This window comes from Phyllopteryx taeniolatus, chromosome 2, assembly GCF_024500385.1.
Source record: "Phyllopteryx taeniolatus isolate TA_2022b chromosome 2, UOR_Ptae_1.2, whole genome shotgun sequence".
NCBI classification, from domain to species: domain Eukaryota; kingdom Metazoa; phylum Chordata; class Actinopteri; order Syngnathiformes; family Syngnathidae; genus Phyllopteryx; species Phyllopteryx taeniolatus.
In genome coordinates, this window is record NC_084503.1 from 29032730 (window position 1) to 29052264 (window position 19535).

The 19535-nt window shown below is 41.8% G+C and overlaps 1 protein-coding gene across 18 annotated transcripts in view; it reads right to left on the reverse strand.

Annotated features, from left to right (window-relative positions):
- Positions 1–19535, reverse strand: part of parp6a (poly (ADP-ribose) polymerase family, member 6a) — a 47146-nt gene that overhangs the window by 12544 nt on the left and 15067 nt on the right. For 14 of the 18 annotated variants that reach the window (XR_009787399.1, XR_009787396.1, XR_009787393.1 and 11 more), the window contains 7 exons: positions 17964–18113; positions 13419–13569; positions 12286–12417; positions 12010–12105; positions 9501–9593; positions 8343–8469; positions 167–234 (listed from right to left, as the gene is read on the reverse strand). Coding sequence is in view for 10 of the 18 variants with exons in the window: in XM_061765622.1 (XP_061621606.1) it covers positions 167–234; positions 8343–8469; positions 9501–9593; positions 12010–12105; positions 12286–12417; positions 13419–13569; positions 17964–18113 (817 nt within the window). In the remaining 8 variants the exon portion in view is untranslated. Of the gene's footprint in view, positions 1–166; positions 7850–8342; positions 8470–9500; positions 9594–12009; positions 12106–12285; positions 12418–13418; positions 13570–17963; positions 18114–19535 lie in introns of those variants that run through there. The other 4 variants (XM_061765629.1, XM_061765628.1, XM_061765627.1 and 1 more) reach the window with 2 other exon arrangements.

The following is a 19535-nucleotide window of genomic DNA, read 5'->3' on the forward strand; positions in this document are numbered from 1 at the left end:
GCTTCCAAAACCAAATGTGCAAATCACATTTTAAATCTAAATGTAAACACTCGACTGCCACAATGGGGACAAAAGCAAAGACACCATTGGGATATATGAAGGTAGAGTACTTTAGTAAATGACCTATTTTTTGTATATTTTCCATTATGCCGTGATCTCCTTGTACCTGGGTCATTTCCCGTATGGACATGACACTGTCCAGTGCTTTCTGCAGCCTCTCATAATTCTTCTTCTGTGTTCATCGGTGGAGCCCAGCGGCATTTGCATGTAATGAGAGAGAGAGAAAGGAAAGAACATGCACACATCTAAAATCCACTGTAAGGACAAGAATAATGGGCTTCATTCACCAAGTTTCATGGTGGAGTTGCTGTATCTAGTAGTGCAGTTGATAAGTTACAATCTCATCCAACTATTGACACTATGTCACTAATATTGAATGAAGTTGCATTTTTTTGTTCATATTGAGTAAAAAATAACATAAATAAATAAAAAAGGCCTATGTTCAAAATGCAAAAGAATATATAAATCCATCATAACTCGTGGGATTTAATTACAGTGAACCCCGGCTATTCGCGGGGGATAGGGACCAAGCCCGATTTCGAATAGCAAATTTCTGGAAATAATTGACACTCCCACTAAAAGTGATAGAATTTGTGATAAGGGATAAAGTTACAATTGCCTCTATCAACAGTTTAGACTTAAAGTATGCGTCAAACTATGATCCTTAAACACCTTAATAGCATATCATACACTTGTAAACATCTTCAAACAATGTTGTACTCTTAAAAATGCCACAAGTCAACGTATAAGCAAAACTGAGATGTGGCGAGAGGCGAACGAGTTACGTGCTAACCATTGCGCAGAGATAAACAAAACATATACAGTATAAGCCTACTATATCTATGGGTCTACAGCTACCTATTGGTTTGGACAAAGACCCGAAACCAAACAGACATGCGGGCTACATGCCGACGTGCCCACCTAACTACTTAGCCTGTTCCTGACGCAGAGATGAGCTGAGCATTAACAGTTGGTGTGCGGATATTGTATTTGGATGATGGATAAATGCTGCTGGATGGACATTGAATTGCTAAAGATGTTAAATGGTGACGTTTTTTAACCAGCAAATTAGTTACTGTGTACAAGCTGGTTGTTTACGTCCCACTGGGGGCCGATAAGACTAATATACTAGCCCTCACTCCATGCCCTCATAGATAAACATGGAGCCATACCAAAGGTTAACCACTGAAAACCTCAGGACTGTTCTCCAGAAGTACATACATGCAGTCCATACTCGTGGTTTGGCACCAACGGTACAGTATTCACAGATTTTTTTTTCTGGTATTTGTTCAATTTATCATATTTTGTTTGGGGGGTGAGGGGGACCAACCCATTTTTTCATGGAAAACACTTATGCCTAGATCAGACTACAGGATTTTAGCCCCGTTATTGGACCGATTTGCTATCGTAGGCGATTTCCCAGATGGGGCCTGACATATTTTGTCGGGAACGACAAAACTTCTTGTAGAGTGACATAATCCACGACCAACGATTCGGCCATACGATGGCCCTACGACGCCAAAACAAAAAGTGTGGCATGTTTGATTTTTTGGGATAACTTCCATGTAGTGTGACATATGAATGACAACCGTCCAACAGTGCACCTTGACACTGACCAATAGGATTGCGTATTGCAACCGGGGCATTGCCTCCCCTACTCGCCACTGTCAACATACTTGGTTGCCAATGTCAACATTTATTCAGGCACACAAACCAATATTTACCAAAGCTTTAGAGCATGACTCGGCAGAACCCCATCATGTTTACGTCCAAACATTAGTGCTAGCACAAGCTACATAACGTTATGGTGCCTGGTTGCGAGCCATGTTAGAAGTATGTGAACATACCTCAAGCTCTCCTTTAATGGACAGCCCAAAACGCCCTTTTTGTTCATTTATTTACCACAATACATTGCCGCATGCCATTGCTGTTGTTGTCGGCATGGTAACGGTTGTATCCGGTCAGGTGACTGGTGACCTGTATCTGGTCCCGCCTCCCGACAATATTTGATTTGACAAGATAAAGCCCAGTTATCATAAAAGATGGGATACGGTGGTCTTGTATATGTGTTGTATAGTGTTGCCAGGGGCTGACGGAGATACGGCATGATTTTATGGCAGTTTGTTTGACATAGTGTCATTGTGAAAGCCCAAATTTCTCGTAGTCTGATCCAGGCATTATTGGCGGTATCTTCTTCTTTTCCTTTCGGCTTGTCCCGTTAGGGGTTGCCACTGCGTGTCATCCTTTTCCATGAGAGCCTATCTCCTGCATCCTCCTCTCGAACACCAACTGCCATCATGTCTTCCCTCACGACATCCATCAACCTTCTCTTTGGTCTTCCTCTAGCTCTCTTGCCTGGCAGCTCCATCCTCATCATCCTTCTACCAATATACTCACTCTCTCTCCTCTGGACGTGTCCAAACCATTGAAGTCTGCTCTCTCTAACTTTGTCTCCAAAACATCGAACCTTGGCTGTCCCTCTGATGAGCTCATTTCTAATTTTATCCAACCTGGTCACTCCGAGAGCGAACCTCAACATCTTCATTTCCGCCACCTCCAGCTCTGCTTCCTGTTTTCTCTTCAGTGCCACTGTCTCTAATCCGTACATCATGGCTGGCCTCACCACTGTTTTATAAACTTTGCCCTTCATCCTAGCAGAGACTCTTCTGTCACATAGCACACCTGACACCTTCCTCCACCCGTTCCAACCTGCTTGGACCCGTTTCTTCACTTCCTGACCACACTCACCATTGCTCTGGACGGTTGACCCCAAGTATTTAAAGTCCTCTACCCTTGCCATCTCTTCTCCCTGTAGCCTCATTCTTCCCCCACCACCCCTCTCATTCATGCACATATATTCTGTTTTACTTCGGCTAATCTTCATTCCTCTTCTTTCCAGTGCATGCCTCCATCTTTCTAACTGTTCCTCCAGCTGCTCCCTGCTTTCACTGCAGATCACAATGTCATCTGCAAACATCATGGTCCACGGGGATTCCAGTCTAACCTCATCTGTCAGCCTATCCATCACCACTGCAAAAAGGAAGGGGCTCAGGGCTGATCCCTGATGCAGTCCCACGTCCACCTTAAATTCTTCTGTCACACCGACAGCACACCTCACCGCTGTTCTGCTGCCCTCGTACATGTCCTGTATTATTCTAACATACTTCTCTGCCACTCCAGACTTCCGCATGCAGTACCACAGTTCCTCTCTGGGTACTCTGTCATAGGCTTTCTCTAGATGTACAAAGACACAATGTAGCTCCTTCTGACCTTCTCTGTACTTTTCCATCAACATCCTCAAGGCAAATAATGCATCTGTGGTACTCTTTCTAGGCATGAAACCATACTGTTGCTCGCAAATACTCACTTCTGTCCTGAGTCTAGCCTCCACTACTCTTTCCCATAACTTCATTGTGTGGCTCATCAACTTTATTCCTCTATAGTTGCCACAGCTCTGCACATCACCTTTGTTCTTAAAAATGGGCACCAGTACACTTTTCCTCCATTCCTCAGGCATCTTCTCACGCACTAGAATTCTATTGAACAAGCTGGTCAAAAACTCCACAGCCACCTCTCCTAGATGCTTCCATACCTCCACAGGAATGTCATCAGGACCAACTGCCTTTCCATTTTTCATTCTCTTTAATGCCTTTCTAACTTCCCCCTTACTAATCATTGCCACTTCCTGGTCCACCACACTTGCCTCTTCTACTCTCCCTTCTCTATCATTTTCCTCATTCATCAACTCCTCGAAGTATTCTTTCCATCTACCTAGCACACTGCTGGCACCAGTCAACATATTTCCATCTCTATCCTTAATCACCCTAACCTGCTGCACATCCTTCCCATCTCCATCCCTCTGTCTGGCCAGCCTGTATAGATCCTTTTCTCCTTCTTTAGTGTCCAACCTCCCATACATGTCATCATATGCCTCTTGTTTTGCCTTTGCCACCTCTACCTTTGCCCTGTGTCGCATCTCAATGTATTCCTTTCGCCTCTCCTCGGTCCTCTCAGTGTCCCACTTCTTCTTAGCTAACCGTTTTCCTTGTATGATTTCCTGTACTATGAGGTTCCACCACCAAGTCTCCTTCTCTCCTTTCCTGCCAGAAGATACACCAAGTACTCTCCTGCCTGCTTCTCTGATCACCTTGGCTGCAGTGGTCCAGTCTTCTGGAAGCTCTTCCCGTCCACCGAGAGCCTGTATCACCTCTTCCCGAAAAGCTGCACAACACTCGTCCTGTCTCAGCTTCCACCACATGGTTCTCTTCTCTGCCTTTGTCTTCCTAATTTTCCTCCCCACCACCAGAGTCATCTTACACACCACCATCCTATGCTGTCTAGCCACACTCTCCCCTACCACTACCTTACAGTTGGTAACCTCCTTCAGATTACATCGTCTGCACAAGATGTAATCCACCTGTGTGCTTCTACCTCCGCTCTTGTAGGTCACCCTATGTTCATGCCTCTTCTGGAAAAAAGTGTTCACTACAGCCATTTGCATCCTTGTTGCAAAGTCTACCACCATCTGTCCCTCCAAGTTCCTTTCCTGGATACCGTACTTACCCATCACTTCTTCATCACCCTTATTACCTTCACCAACATGTCCATTACAATCTGCACCAATTACGACTCTCTCTCTGTCTGGGATGCTCAGAACTACATCATCTAGCTCCTTCCAGAATTTCTTTCACCTCTAGGTCACATCCTACCTGTGGGGCATAGCCACTAATCACATTACACATAACACCCTCAATTTCAAATTTCAGCCTCATCACTCGATCTGATACTCTTTTCACCTCCAAGACATTCTTAGCCAACTCTTCTTTTAAAATAACCCCGACTCCATTTCTCTTCCCATCTACACCATGGTAAAATAATTTAAACCCTGCCCCTAAACTTCTAGCCTTACTGCCTTTCCACCTGGTCTCCTGGACACACAATATATCAACCTTTCTCCTAATCATCATGTCAACCAACTCCCGAGATTTTCCTGTCATAGTCCCAACATTCAAAGTCCCCACATTCAGTTCTAGGCTCTGTGTTTTCCTCTTCTCTTTCTGCCGAAGAACCCGCTTTCCACCTCTTCTTCTTCTTCTTCTTTGACTTTGACTTCGACCCACAGTAGCTGGATTTCCAACAGCGCCCTGCAGGTTGACGGCGCCGGTGGCGGACGTTGTTAACCCGGGCCACGACCGATCCGGTATGGAATTATTTGGATGAACGCTCATATTTGTTTGGCAAGGTTTTAAGCCGGATGCCCTTCCTGACGCAACCCTCTGCATTTATCCGGGCTTGGGACCGGCCTACAGTTTGCACTGACTTGTGCCCCCCATAGGGCTGCATTCATTATTGGCGGTATATCCCCACTTATTCAAAAAAATCTTTGGTTTAAAAAGAGATTTTTTTCCTCAAGGCCATTATAATGGGGGTCAATTATTCGGAGATTTTCACTATTTGTGGTTGAGCACGGTCCTTATTCCCCATGAATAGTGAGGGTCCACTTTACTGTAAACAGAATTTTGCCACGAAAAAAAAAAAAAAAAAAAAAAAAATATTAAATTTTTTTTTTTTAATCTGACTTTTTGCTACATCATAGGAAATTGCGAGTAGGCGGGGTTTTCTGCGGCTAAAGGAGGTTCAGTGCCTTAAAATAAATAAATAAATAAATATACCTAAAAATATTGTCAATTGCCAAACCTCAAATGTGTGGGGGTTGACTTTTTTTTTTTTTTTCTAAAGTTCAAAAGTATGGTATCTCGTGTTAATATCTATGAACAAATTCCAAGAACACTATGATTGATAATGTGTCTAAGAATAGAACAAATTTGGTTTTCCAAAGCTGAATCGCTGTATTGCAATATGGTTATCATTAGCAAACTATCATGCCATTATTGTATCTCGTGTGACTTCGCAATTTCAATCATTTTAGCAAGTCCATGTTAATGAGGGTTGATTCGATAATTATCTACTGGAGAAACTTTGCAAAATGATAAAGAAAAAGGTTCCAATTTTTACTAGATTTTACAGGTATATCTATATTGTATATTCAATTGGCTTCAGAATGAACAATAAAAGCCTTATTTCACTAGTTCTTCTACATCATTCGCAGAGACACAAATAATTTAAAAGAACATACAACAATTGTTGATGGTGAAATGTTGACTTTATGGTAGGGTGCTAGAATTCCAGTAATAGATGCCAAGCACAGAATTCCCAAAATTAAAAGACTGTACTACGAAATAAGAGACACGAAAATCTGGAAACGTAGAAGTGAAGAGAAATGCAAGGAATAGATAAGGTCACTGCTGTTAGAGAGCAAAAAGTCATGAACAAAATCGAGCGAAAGGAAGAACGCTCGGAGTAGGCCTGTCACGATAAATACTATATAGACTTATGGTTCAGGGCAGCACAGTGAACAACTGGTTAGCACATCTGCCTCACAGTTCTAAGGCCCAGGGTTCAAATCCGGCCTTGTTTGTGTGACACAACAGAGACACTTTTGGTAAAGTTAACTTTGTTATTTTCGCGAGCAAGCGAGCTCAACATGTTGCTCGACCGTAGCGAGGTCATTTAAAACGTCAGTGGCATTGTGTGTGTTAGTCATCACATAATACACACAAACACAGGAAAGTTAACTCTTTACTAACCCTACTAACCATAACCACAGCGGCTCACATTATTCAGCTAGTAGGTGACTACAGCGACGTATTTGTTTTGACAGGTGAATTTCTGTCTTCAGCCCCTTCAGCGGACACTTCCACACAGTCCTGCAGCTCTAGGGTATTATTTTTCTGGATTTCAGAGCCTTATTTTACATACATGGTGATTTTTATTAATTCATTCAAATTTGGCAGGCTTTCTTTAAAAAAAAAAAAAAAAAAAAAAAAACATTTTTGGGCCTCTTTAGTGGGTTAATACGGAGCCCCCCTGGTGCCAAGGTATGAGAAAAATAAAATTCACTGATAATCTGTTCCCTCAATTTAGTAATCCGTTGCCTCAGTTTAGTAAACTGTACCCTCAGTTTAGTAATCTGTACCCTCAATTTAGTACTGTGTTTAGGAAACACGCAGGCTAATTGTAGCCAGTCCTGCTAGTACTGCTATATAATGATCAACCCCCTCGAACTACAGCAATATTGCCTTTCAGTTGAAAAAAATGGGATGTAGGATATATCACGACATGACAATTTATACACAGAATTCACACGAGTAAGATAACATACAAATAGAATTTACTTTACTTGACAGATATACGTAGGTATACGGAGCCCCAGACATTTGCTAAACTGAGGGTACAGTTTACTAAACTGAGGGTACGGATTACTAAATTGAGGGAACAGATTATCAATGAATTTTATTTTTCTCATACCTTGGCACAAGGGGGGCTCCGTAGGTTAATGACTCTCTATACCAATTGTTTTATATTTATGTGCAATTTTTGTGAACAGAGCCTGAGTGTTTTATTTGTATTTTTTATTTTTTTATTGATCTAAGATATTTTATTTATTGTTCTACATTTCAATGCCAGTGTTCAATATTCTTCAGAATTAAAAGTGAATTGTTCTTAAAAAGGATATACTTGAATTATTATGCTCTAATATCATTATATCAGTGGTATTTTAAAAAAACAAAAAAAACAATGATGCGTTGGTTTATCGTGATAGTTTTTGGGAAAATATATCATCCTAAAGAATTTGCTATCGTGACGGGCCTAGCAAGGAGTTACAAAGGGAGCAGAGTGCATCAGAAGCCATTGCGTTTGAAAGTTCAGAGTGCAGTGAGTGGTTTAAAACCTGTCCTTACTAGACAGGAAGAACAAAAACAATACCTCCTACAAATGGTTGAGGCACACAGACGCCAGTATCCCAACATGGCAACGAGACCCGGACCATAAAATGAGAACAATTGCAAATTTCATTAAAATATACGTAGATATGAAATGATTACAGCATTATACATCATAAGGTCAATACATTTTATACAATACACAATTAAGCATTCTTGTACAGCACCAACAAAAATAGCACTGCTATAACATTTTATAAAACATGTTTTCTCATCATTTGGAACGTTTTTGGAGGGTGGCCCCTAAAATAAATTCTAAACTGATTTTTAAGGCACACCCTTCCCCTTAATCAAGAAAGCTTATGTATTTCAGATTCACCAGTTATATAGAAGGTGGCATGGTGAACAACTGGTTAGGACATCTGCCTCACAGTTTTGAGGTCCCGGGTTCACATTGGCCTGTCTGTGCACACAGAAGAGTACTTCAAGGGATACTGACCTTTGGGTTGAAGGCCAAAGTCTTGGGGTCATTGGGGTCCACGACGGAAGGGTAGGGCTCAAAGATGATGCTCTTGCGGGGAGACTCAAGCGCAGCTCGGCACATCGCCACAAGGAGATCGACGACCTGGAGAAAGGAATGGTAAAACATGATTAATTATTCTCTCTGAGATTGCAGTCTTCCCGCAAATAGTGGCCACGGGGTACTTATTGACTCAATTGCATATGGACGAATGTCTACCAGGTAAAGAGGCCTTTATATTTGTGCACTTTTTTGGGGGGGGGGAAATAATACTAAACAGTGTTACCGCTATATTAAAATTCAGAGAAACATCAAGAATACATTGCGTAGAACCTCCTAACAAAAACATGACTTCAATATAGGCAGTGTGAGCTCATTTCCTACTCAGTGACGGTGTGAATGTAAGTGGTTGTCTGTCTCTATATGTGCCCTGCGAATGACTGGCGACCAGTCCTGGTCGTAGTCTACCTTTCGACAGAAGTCAGCTGTGAAAGTCTCTGGCTCCAGGCAATCCCCAACAGAATAAGCAGTAGGATGGATGGCTTTTTACTACTGTGCGGGGAATCTGTTTACAACAAAGAGTCTTCAGACTTCAATTCATCTGAGACTTTACGCGCCTCCGCAGATACTGCTGTTTTCGTTAGCAACTGTTTGCAATGGGTTTCAAATGGGCTCGGCAGTTTAATGTCCACTTCTGAATGACTGCGTCTATGAACTGAGATAATCACTGTTGCCACAGGGTTTTTTTCGGATGGGAAAAGCGAAGCTGTATATTTGAAAGAGGTGTTTGTGTTCCTAAGTCAAGTGGCATGTGATTGTGGTTTGCTCTTCTTGAATTTTTGTATTTTCTAAATCTTGGCTCTGGGTAATCTGGCCTCCTCCTACATTCCAAAACATGCATGTTAGGCCAATTGAAGACTACATTGTGCATAGATGTGAATGTACAGTAAGTGTGATTGCTTGTTTGTCGACATGTGCTCTGCAAATTAATAGCAACCAGTCCAGGGTGTGCCCCCGCTCTTGCCCAAAAATCAGCTGGGATAGACTCAAGCTCAACTGTGACCCTAGCGAAGACAAGTGCTATAGGAAATGTATGGATGGATATTGCATTTTATGTGTGTGTATGTGCTTATCACCTCAGCACCGGTGGCCACTTCCTCTGCCGCCCCCGACATCACACCCAGCGTGTAGAAAGAGAATACGCACAGCTCCCTTGTGCACACAGCCGGCTACACGCGTGCACACACACAGGCACACACACAGGAACAAGAAATAAATACAAATGACAATTATTTACACAGTTCATCCAGTTATATTAGGGATAATCCCTTGGTCCACTTGTTTGGTTTGGACCAAGAGCGGAGTTTATTTCTTTTATTTGGTGCGGTTCACGTTCATCCATCCATTTTCTGAGCCGCTTCTCCTCACTAGGGTCGCGGGCGTGCTGGAGCCTATTCCAGCTATCATCGGGCAGGAGGCGGGGTACACCCTGAACTGGTTGCCAGCCAATCGCAGGGCACATACAAACAAACAATTCACACCTACGGGCAAATTAGAGTCATCAATTAACCTACCATGCATGTTTTTGGGATGTGGGAGGAAACCGGAGTGCCCGGAGAAAACCCACACAGCCATGGGGAGAACATGCAAACTCCACACATGCGGGGCCAGGGATTGTACCCCGGTCCTCAGAACTGTGAGGCAGACACTCTAACCAGTCGGTCACCGTGCCGCGGTTCACGTTCATATTGTACATTTTGCAAGTGAACTATAAATTTGAAACAATGTCACGAGTGTGACGATCGTTGCTCCATTGGACAGAAACTACGAGGGCGGACAAAGCACAGGCAAGCTGCAAAATAAGTATCTTGACATGCAGCGTCAGTCATTCCTGTGTTAAGCCTCCAGTTAATATAAAATCTCACTAACCTCACCACACCTCACTAACAATAAATAGCAGCTCATTCAACAGAAGTTACACAGCGTTCTGAATACACTTTTATTAACACCAGGTAAAAGCTATTAAAATAATTACAATACAATGGAACCTCAACTCTTGAACACGTCAAAGCTTGCAAAAGCTGGAGTTTAACCAACAAGGAAGGAGAGTAAGGAAAGTAGTAAGTAAGTAAAGTAGTAAGGAAAAATATGCCTTTATATATATCAGAAACAAAATCATCTTTATTTGCCAAGTATGTCCAAAAAACACACAAGAACTTTGTCTCTGGTAGTTGGAGCCGCTCTAGTACGACAACAGACAGTCAATTGACAGAACACATTTGAGACATTGACAAAAACAGTCACTGAGCAATAAAGAGTTGCTAGTTATCTGGTAATGCCGGTACAAATTTTGTATTTTTTTTTTTACAATTGTGCAAAAAGATGCAGAGTCCTCTAGCACTTAGAGCAGTTTGAATGACTAATATAGCAATAGTCCAGTGCAATGACCATTTTGCAAAGGGCCCCGAGACTTCAAGGAATGTATGCAGTTTAAAGTGACGAGTAGTGCGATAATCTGGGACAATGTTGATTGTGCAAATGTTGCAGATACTCCTCAGTCAGTGTGCAAGTGGTGCAGATGCTACTCTGTCATGAGTATTCAGTATTGGTCAACAACAGATATGCAAATAGTGCAGCGTGGCGAGACTACTACAGTGAGTGCACGAGTAATGTACAATTGGCCCGACAGAAATGTGACAACAAACTCAAGACAAAAAAAATTGGCAGCATGTTGCAATGGAATTGTAGATTAGCTGTTTAATAAGTTGATTGGAAGAGGGAAGAAGCTGTTGGAATGTCTGCTAGTTCTAGTTTGCATTGATCGGTAGCGCCTACCTGAGGGAAGGAGCTGGAAGAGCCGGTGACCGGGATGTGGAGGGTCCGAGAGGATTTTGCAAGCTCTTGTCTTAGTTTATATTATTATTATTATATTATTTATGTTTATATATAAAACATTGCCTTGACTTGACCTCCTTTCAGCCAGCTTCAAAGGGTTAACTCTGTGCATGGATTTACAATATTTTTCCTTTGGCTTTGGATTTACAGTATTTTTCCTTTGGCTTTTTGCAATACTTTATAAAATAATAAGTGGCGATAAGAGAAGAAGAATAAGAGAGGTTACTCTCTCAGACTGTGTCCGAGTACTTTTGTCCAGTGTTAAACTAATGTTCTCGTGTCATGATAGTCAGGGATGTTCACGAGTTTATGACAGAGCAGTGTTGATTCTGTTAAGTCATGTTACGCACATTGTTCTACTTCCTGTTTTTGGCCTGTTCCTGTTGGTTTTATAGGTGCTGGATTTAAAGTTGGTGCTGATCAGATTTTGTGCGCTAAGGACTGGTTTGGACTTTTTGTCTGGTGTTGTGTATTTGAGTCTATAGCTGCCTCTCTGGTTTGAAAGGAGCACTCTGAAGGTGTAGACTTAGCTTCTCACGCTAGCTGCCATATAATTGTAACCTGTGATCAAAAAGTAGAAAGAAAGTTTTCTGTGTGTTCATGTAATTTACCATTAGTGGCTGATTTCATATTAGACTAGGATGGAAGTTTTCCGTGTGTTCAGGTTGTAATTTACCATTTGTGGCTGATTTCATATTAGACCATTTCACACAACTAGACTAAGATGCATTAATCTGTCTCTCTTGATACCTTCAGCATGGATCCGTTCTGAAAGACGTGCTGCTCGTCACAGACCACACAATACTCATTGAGCGTGGGGATCCTCTGCTCGGAGTACTTCATTATCTGGTCAGAGAAAACACACACACGGACACACAGGCAAAAACAATTGTCCTGCTTAAAACTCCCTAAATCAGTGTTGAGATGGAGAGATCTAGTGCTACAGAGTTTACCTTGATAAATATTAACTATGTGTGAGAGTCTAACATACAGTACATTATAAACAGTGAGGAGTTTGTATTGCACCTGCACTAAAAAGCCATACTCCAGTGTGGGAATGTTCTTGCAGTGTCCGCCCGCCTGGGATGAGAAAAATAATTCAATCAGCTGCCTCGTGGTGATCTGTGCTGGGGCCCTGGCCGCTGGGACCGCCACGGTCTGATGAGTCAAGTGAAGACAGAGCATTATGGGCAACGGCACAGCAGTCACATTAAAGAGAGGGTAAAGGGTGGGTGGTGATTTGAGAGGAGGAAAGAACATCAACCAGTGGATTTGAACTCAATGTACAAAGACATCCTACTTCCTGTAATAGTCTACTCTAATGGACACAGTGCCTCAATTAGTTATCATGTGCGTCATCCACAACAAATAAATGCCTCTCCCCAAATATACATATCCCTTGTGGCCATCAGGAAAAAATAAAGAGTAATAATTATAATTAAACACTATTGTTTACACACAGAAAATTAACTCTCGAGCCAATTCAAACTTGTTGCTAATAAAAAGAGCAGCAGCTACCATTACATGTATACAGAGTCTACGATGAATTAAAATCTGGGCTCTTAACACATATTATACACACATAGAAATGGACTCAAGGTGCCAGCTTGTCTCGCTGCCAAGAGACCATTTCAGCAAGATGAGAAATAGGGTGTGTTCAGTGAACTATAATTCTTAATCCCTGGGGCATTTTAAGAGAAACATCTCACAAACTAAGTAAATTAAGACACTTGGGAAAAGTTTTGAATTGTGAAACAATTGCAGAGTATGGACAGAAATGATGAGGGTGGGACAAAGTACAGACCCGAAAATGTGGGCTACTGTATATATTTTGGTGCTTGATCATTATTTTTGACCAAGCACCAGTTTTATTTATGAAAAATTATGAATTATCTATATATTATTGTATATTGTATAAAAATGCTAACAAATAAAGTCCCCCCCGCAAATAGACACTTCCCCCAATCTGCAGTTGAGTTAAAAAAAAATCTATTTTTTAAATACCTCATTCACTATGTGAGGAAATGCAGTCTGCAATATGCAAACAATAGAATTTGGGCAGAGTGACCATAAAAGAAAATTGATGAAGAAAATACTTTTGTTCATACAGTATAGGCAAAGGGGAGAACGGCAGAGTTTTTTGTGTGAGACGCACTAACCTGGCTGTTTGGTGGATAGCTGAAGAGCTCCCCTTTCGGGTTCTTCATGGTACATGAGATGGATCGATTCATGAGGCGGGTCACGCGGAGTTCAGGGACGCTCAGCTTCCCTTTCAGGACAGTGTCTTGGATCAAAGGGAAACTTGGAGACCTTAACAACAAGAGCAAACACTAAGAATGTGCAGCAATTCCTGTTTACTTACTGTTCACTACAAGACAATGCTGTGTTTGTCATTTCGAGGTCAGTAGGTGTGCTTTGAGTTAACTAAAGACCTTCCATACAAACAAATCCTTCATTCATAACCAGAACTGTCCACATATAACAGTAAGAATTTAAGTAAGAGTTTGGAGTTTAAAAAAAAATAAAATAAATGTTTTGTCATAGAGTATAATATAAAATATAAAACTGTATGACCTGACAACATACTGTATTATTGAAAGGATCTTTTGAAAAATTATCCCTCTCTGGCCACATCTAATGCCTCAAATTTAATTTTACAACTGGGCACGGCGTGAAAAGAATAGCCAATCAGAGACTGTAGACACAGGAGGCGGGACCGAATAGTCTGTAAATCATTTGCACACGGACACACAGCCTCACGGGGAAACACAGCAGCCTAGCGCAAAAGGAGACTATTGTAGTTTCTTGGCCGGCTTATTTAACTCTGGTTAGCCACAAAACTACTTCAAATCAAGCGTAAACATATAATGGTGCTTTTGTTTTTGAACTGTAAGCCATTCTCCTCGCCGCATGAGTTCGCATCATTCATTCTGGCTGGCGCCTATATTTCGCCTCAAGCTAACACGAACGACCCACTGCTAACGCTCGCCGAACAAGTCAACGAAATTGAAAAAAACCACCCGGACTCACCCCTCATTATTCTCGGGGACTTTAACAAAGCTAAACTCAACCACGAACTCCCTAAATACAAGCAGCACATCGACTGTCCTACCAGGGAAAATAACATTTTAGACAACTGCTATACTATGCAAAAAACACATACCGTGCTATACCTCGTGCTGCCCTGGGCTCGTCTGATCACTGCTTAATTCACTTAATACCGACGTACAGGCAAGAACTTAAATGCACGAAGCCTACAAGGAAAACAGTGAAAAAGTGGACCAATGAAGCAAAGATGGAACTTCAAAGCTGTTTACACTCCACAGACTGGAGTGTCTTTGAAAATTCAGCTGACAGCCTGGTTGAATATACGGACACTGTCACATCCTATATCAGTTTCTGTGAAGAGGTTTGTGTACCAACAAAGTCATTTCGCATTTTCAACAACAACAAGCCGTGGTTCACTGCCAAATTTAAGCAGCTTTGCCAAGCTAAGGAGGACGCATATCAGAGCGGGGACAGGGCCCTGTATAATCGAGCTAGAAACCAGCTGACTAAAGAAATTAACATTGCAAAGAGGAACTATGCAGCAAAAGTTGGAAAAACAGTTTAGCGCTAACGACTCTAAATCAGTCTGGCATGCATTCCAATCGGTGACCAATTACAAGCGATGATCCCCCCCAAGCTGAGAACAATAGCACACTAGCCAACGACTTGAATACCTTCTACTGCAGATTTGAAAAGGACACTTTCACAGTTTGCCTACCGAGCGAACAGGTCTGCGGATGATGCAGTCAACATGGGACTGCACTTCATCCTAGAACACCTCGACAGTGCAGGGACCTACGCGAGGATCCTGTTCGTGGACTTCAGCTCAGCGTTCACTCCTTTCATCCAAGCTTCTCCAGCTCAGCGCCTCACCTGCCATCTGCCAGTGGATTTACAGCTTTCTGACGGGCAGGACACAGCAGGTGAGGCTGGGGGAGGCCACCTCATCCACACGCAGCATCACCACTGGGGCGCCCCTAGGTTGTGTCCTCTCTCCGCTGCGCTTCTCTCTCTACACAAACAACTGCACCTCAGCGCACCCGGCTGTCAAACTCCTGAAGTTTGCAGATGACACCACTGTCATCGGCCTCATCAAGGACGGTGACGAGTCTGCATATCGACAGGAAGCGGAGCGGCTGGAGCTGTGGTGCGGCCGACACAACCTGGAGCTGAACACGCTCAAGACTGTAGAGATGATCGTGGACTTCAGGAGGCATCCTTCGCCACAGCTGCCCCTCACGCTGTCCAGCTGCCTTGTGTCAACCGTCGAGACCTTCAAGTTCCTGGGAATTACAGTCTCTCAGGACCTGAAGTGGGCGACCAACATCAACTCCGTCCTCAAAAAGGCCCAGCAGAGGATGTACATCCTGCGGCTTCTGAGAAAGCACAGCCTGCCACAGGAGCTGCTGAGGCAGTTCTACACAGCGGTCATCGAATCAGTCCTGTCTTCTTCCATCACAGTCTGGTTTGGTGCTGCTACAAAAAAGGACAAACTCCGACTGCAACGGACAATCAAAATTGCTGAAAGGATTGTCGGTACCCCCCTACCCAGCCTTGAGGACTTGCACGCTGCCAGAACTAAGACAAGAGCGTGCAAAATCCTCTCGGACCCTCCACATCCCGGTCACCAGCTCTTCCAGCTCCTTCCCTCAGGTAGGCGCTACCGATCAATGCAAACTAGAACTAGCAGACATGCCAACAGCTTCTTCCCTCTTGCAATCAACTTCTTAAACACCTAACCTACAATTCCATTACAACATGCTGGCAATTTTTTGACTTGAGTTCGTTGTCACATTTCTGTGGGGCCAATTATATATTACTCGTGCCCACTGTAGTAGTCTCGCCACGCTGCACTATTTGCATATCTGTGGCTGACCAATACTGGCCACTCATGCCAGAGTAGCATCTGCTCCATTTGCACACTGATTGAAGAGTATCTGCAACATTTGCACAATCAACATTGTCCCAGATTATCGCACTACTCGTCACTTTAAACTGTATACACTCCTTGAAGTCTCGGCGCCCTTTGCACAATGGTCATTGCACCTGACTATTGCAATATTAGTCATTCGAACTGCTGTAAGTGCTAGAGGATTGTAAAAAAAAAAAAATGCATTACCAGACAACTAGCAACCCATTATTGCTCAGTGACTGTTTTTTTTGTCAATGTCTTTATGTCTCCAAAGTGTTCTCTGTCAATTGACTGTTGTCGTACTAGAGCGGCTCCAATACCAGAGACAAATTCCTTGTGTGTTTTTTTGGACATACTTGGCAAATAAATATTATTCTGATTCTGATTTATATATACAGACAGGTGGTGTCATATACACAGACAGCTGCATATTTCTGGGCTTGGAAATTACCACCAGCGCCGACGTACTTCAGAATGGGGATTGTCACCGTTCTTACCGACTTGTCAGGTAAGATGATCACATTTCGTATTTTTAATTGAATGTAGGTTTGAAAAAATAGAACATCAAATTGGTAACATTTTGTTTGGTACACGCAGTAGTGAGCTGGGGAACGTTACTTTGGGCAGAGACGTGAGGCAGCGGGGTTAGGGAGTGAGTGACCCACATTCAACTCTTGCTAGTTTGAAAACTTTCATAGTGTACCTTTAAAGCATATTTTGTTTTCCTGGAAAGCACAGTTGTTGTTAGTAATTGTAGTAAAATAGCACTGTTTTCTAAACAATAATGCACTCTGCACATATTCCAGCAGATTCGTGGAAACAAAAAATCTTAACAATAATGTTCACCCCTTTTTATAACCGCTGTATCGTGAAAATTTAGGGGTTCTTGCTTTGACATACTGAAATAATCCCTTAAATATTCCTACAGAACTACTGAGTCACATGGAAATTTGTGCCAAACCGTTATCATGCATGACATAATGTGAGAACTCAGTGTACCCCACAAGAGCTCAGGTCCCAATGCTAACTGCTCCATTATGTCGTCCTCATTTATAAAAAGTTATCTATTTACCATCTTACATTACATTAGTGGTTTACTTTTTTTATACATATATGAATGACTGCTATTAAAAAAAATCTGCATCTTTAAATCTATGCTTAACTATAACTTATTTTTAAACTTGTATGGGGATTCAAAATGACAAAAGGATACTTCTCTATATGTACAGTTAATCCACATGTTAAGTTGCTGGTCAAATTGACCCGTATTAATATTTTGAGACAAAATGAAACAAAAATATTCTGTCTTTTTTTTCCCCCTTTCTATTTTTATGAATGTTTTTTTTTCTCACATGGTATTTTAAATATATTGACCTGACAGTGAAACAAGCTAACAGTGGCAGGTGTTTTATGATTAACCCTAATGATATGTTGACTCGTGTGTATTTAAAAAGTATTTTTCATGGTTGAAAATGCAGTGAGTCATAATGACCCAGGCCGATTTTAAGAATACCAAAGAAACAAACAAGAGTTTGACGTGGGAATAGAATAAAGATATTTCCTATGGGAAAATTGTAATTGAAATTTGAATTTCAGGAACTGTGTTGAATCTTTAAGCTGCCACAGTGGTACGTACATCACTTTTACTATATTAGAATTGTATACACATAAAAAACTTTATCATGACTATTTATGACCATCTTAACACACAGCCTATTTTGCATTTAACATAGGAGAAATTTACTTGGGGATTGGAGAGAAGATGCTGAGCCCGGCACGAAACTTTTTGATGGTTCCGCCGGCTTTGAACCAGCTGTGCCTCTTCTCCTGCTGGGCCTTAAGGAACTCATTACTGAGATGCTTCCACTGCTGGGACGTGAATGTGCTCAGGATCCTGTCAATTATAATGAGAGTTGCGTCAGGGTTAGTACGAATTGGGAGGTATTTATTGACAGAAATGACAAATATTACCCATGGTTACATTTCAATTTGTGCATAATTGGCAAACCCTTTCATTTGAGACCAGCATGTACACACACCATACTAATGCATACTAAAGTAGTGCAGGGAAGAGAAAACAGCATTAAGATGCATGTGAAGGAAAGTTACCTAGCTAGTATAGTCTAAAACAAGAATTTGGTCAGATCGTAAAGCTGATACCTTATTTTTTGAAAATCCATCTTGATGTAACTTCACTGTATGATACTGGGTTTCGGAATTCCTTTACAAGAGCAATTTGTAATGTAGCCCTAAATTAGCACCTTTGATTTCAATGCAAAATCTAATATAAAAAAAAAAAATGTAAACGTTATTTTTGATTGCAATTGGGAGTTGGGGCTGGAACCCACTTATTGTAATGCCAAGTACCACCACGTCCCGCAGTGTTTCTCAATCAGAGGGCCGTGGACCCCTAGTAGTCCGTGGTGTAATTGCAAGGGGTCCGTGAAAATAAAATACCTTTTTAAAAATAATCTAACATTTATAGGGATAGGATGATTTAAAAATTTGTGGGGGGTTCCGGACCCTAAAATGGTTGAGAGCCACTGACCTATAGGACTGGAATGGAACAGTATTTGTTTTATTCCATCCAACGATTGTGATGTTTAGGATAGTTCAGCCTTGGTGGAGGTCTGCGCTCCTGTTGGATATGATGTTTGTACACTCTGAACCTTTTTTATTTTTAACAAATAAGGGATTTGCATGGGCATGCAGTGTTGTAGTGGTTAACACAAATCTACAGATCTATGGAAAAAAATATCACCATTAGATTTGTTCTTTTAGCAATGCAATAATATCCATCCATTTTCTGAGCCGCTTCTGCGTGGGTTTTTTCCGGACACTCCGGTTTCCTCCCACATCCCAAAAACATGCATGGTAGGTTAATTGACAACTCTAAATTGCCCGTAGGTGTGAATCTGAGTGCGAATGGTTGTATGTTTGTATGTGCCTTGCGATTGGCTGGCAACCAGTTCAGGGTGTACCCCGCCTCCTGCCCGATGGTAGCTGGGATAGGCTCCAGCACGCCCGCGACCCAAGTGAGGAGAAGCGGGTCAGAAAATGGATGGATGGATAATAGCCATAAAATTCTAAGTTAATGATTATTTGCTAAAAACAAAGTTTATCAGTTTGAACATTAAATATCTTGTCTTTGTAGTGTATTCGATTAAATGTAGGTTGAACATATTTTCAAATCATTGTACTCTGTTTTTATTTATGTTTAACACAATGTCCCAACTTCATTTGAATGGGGGTTGTGATAGAACAAACAATGTTTTACTGGCGTCTGATTTCAAAACAAGTTATCCACCAATTTGTA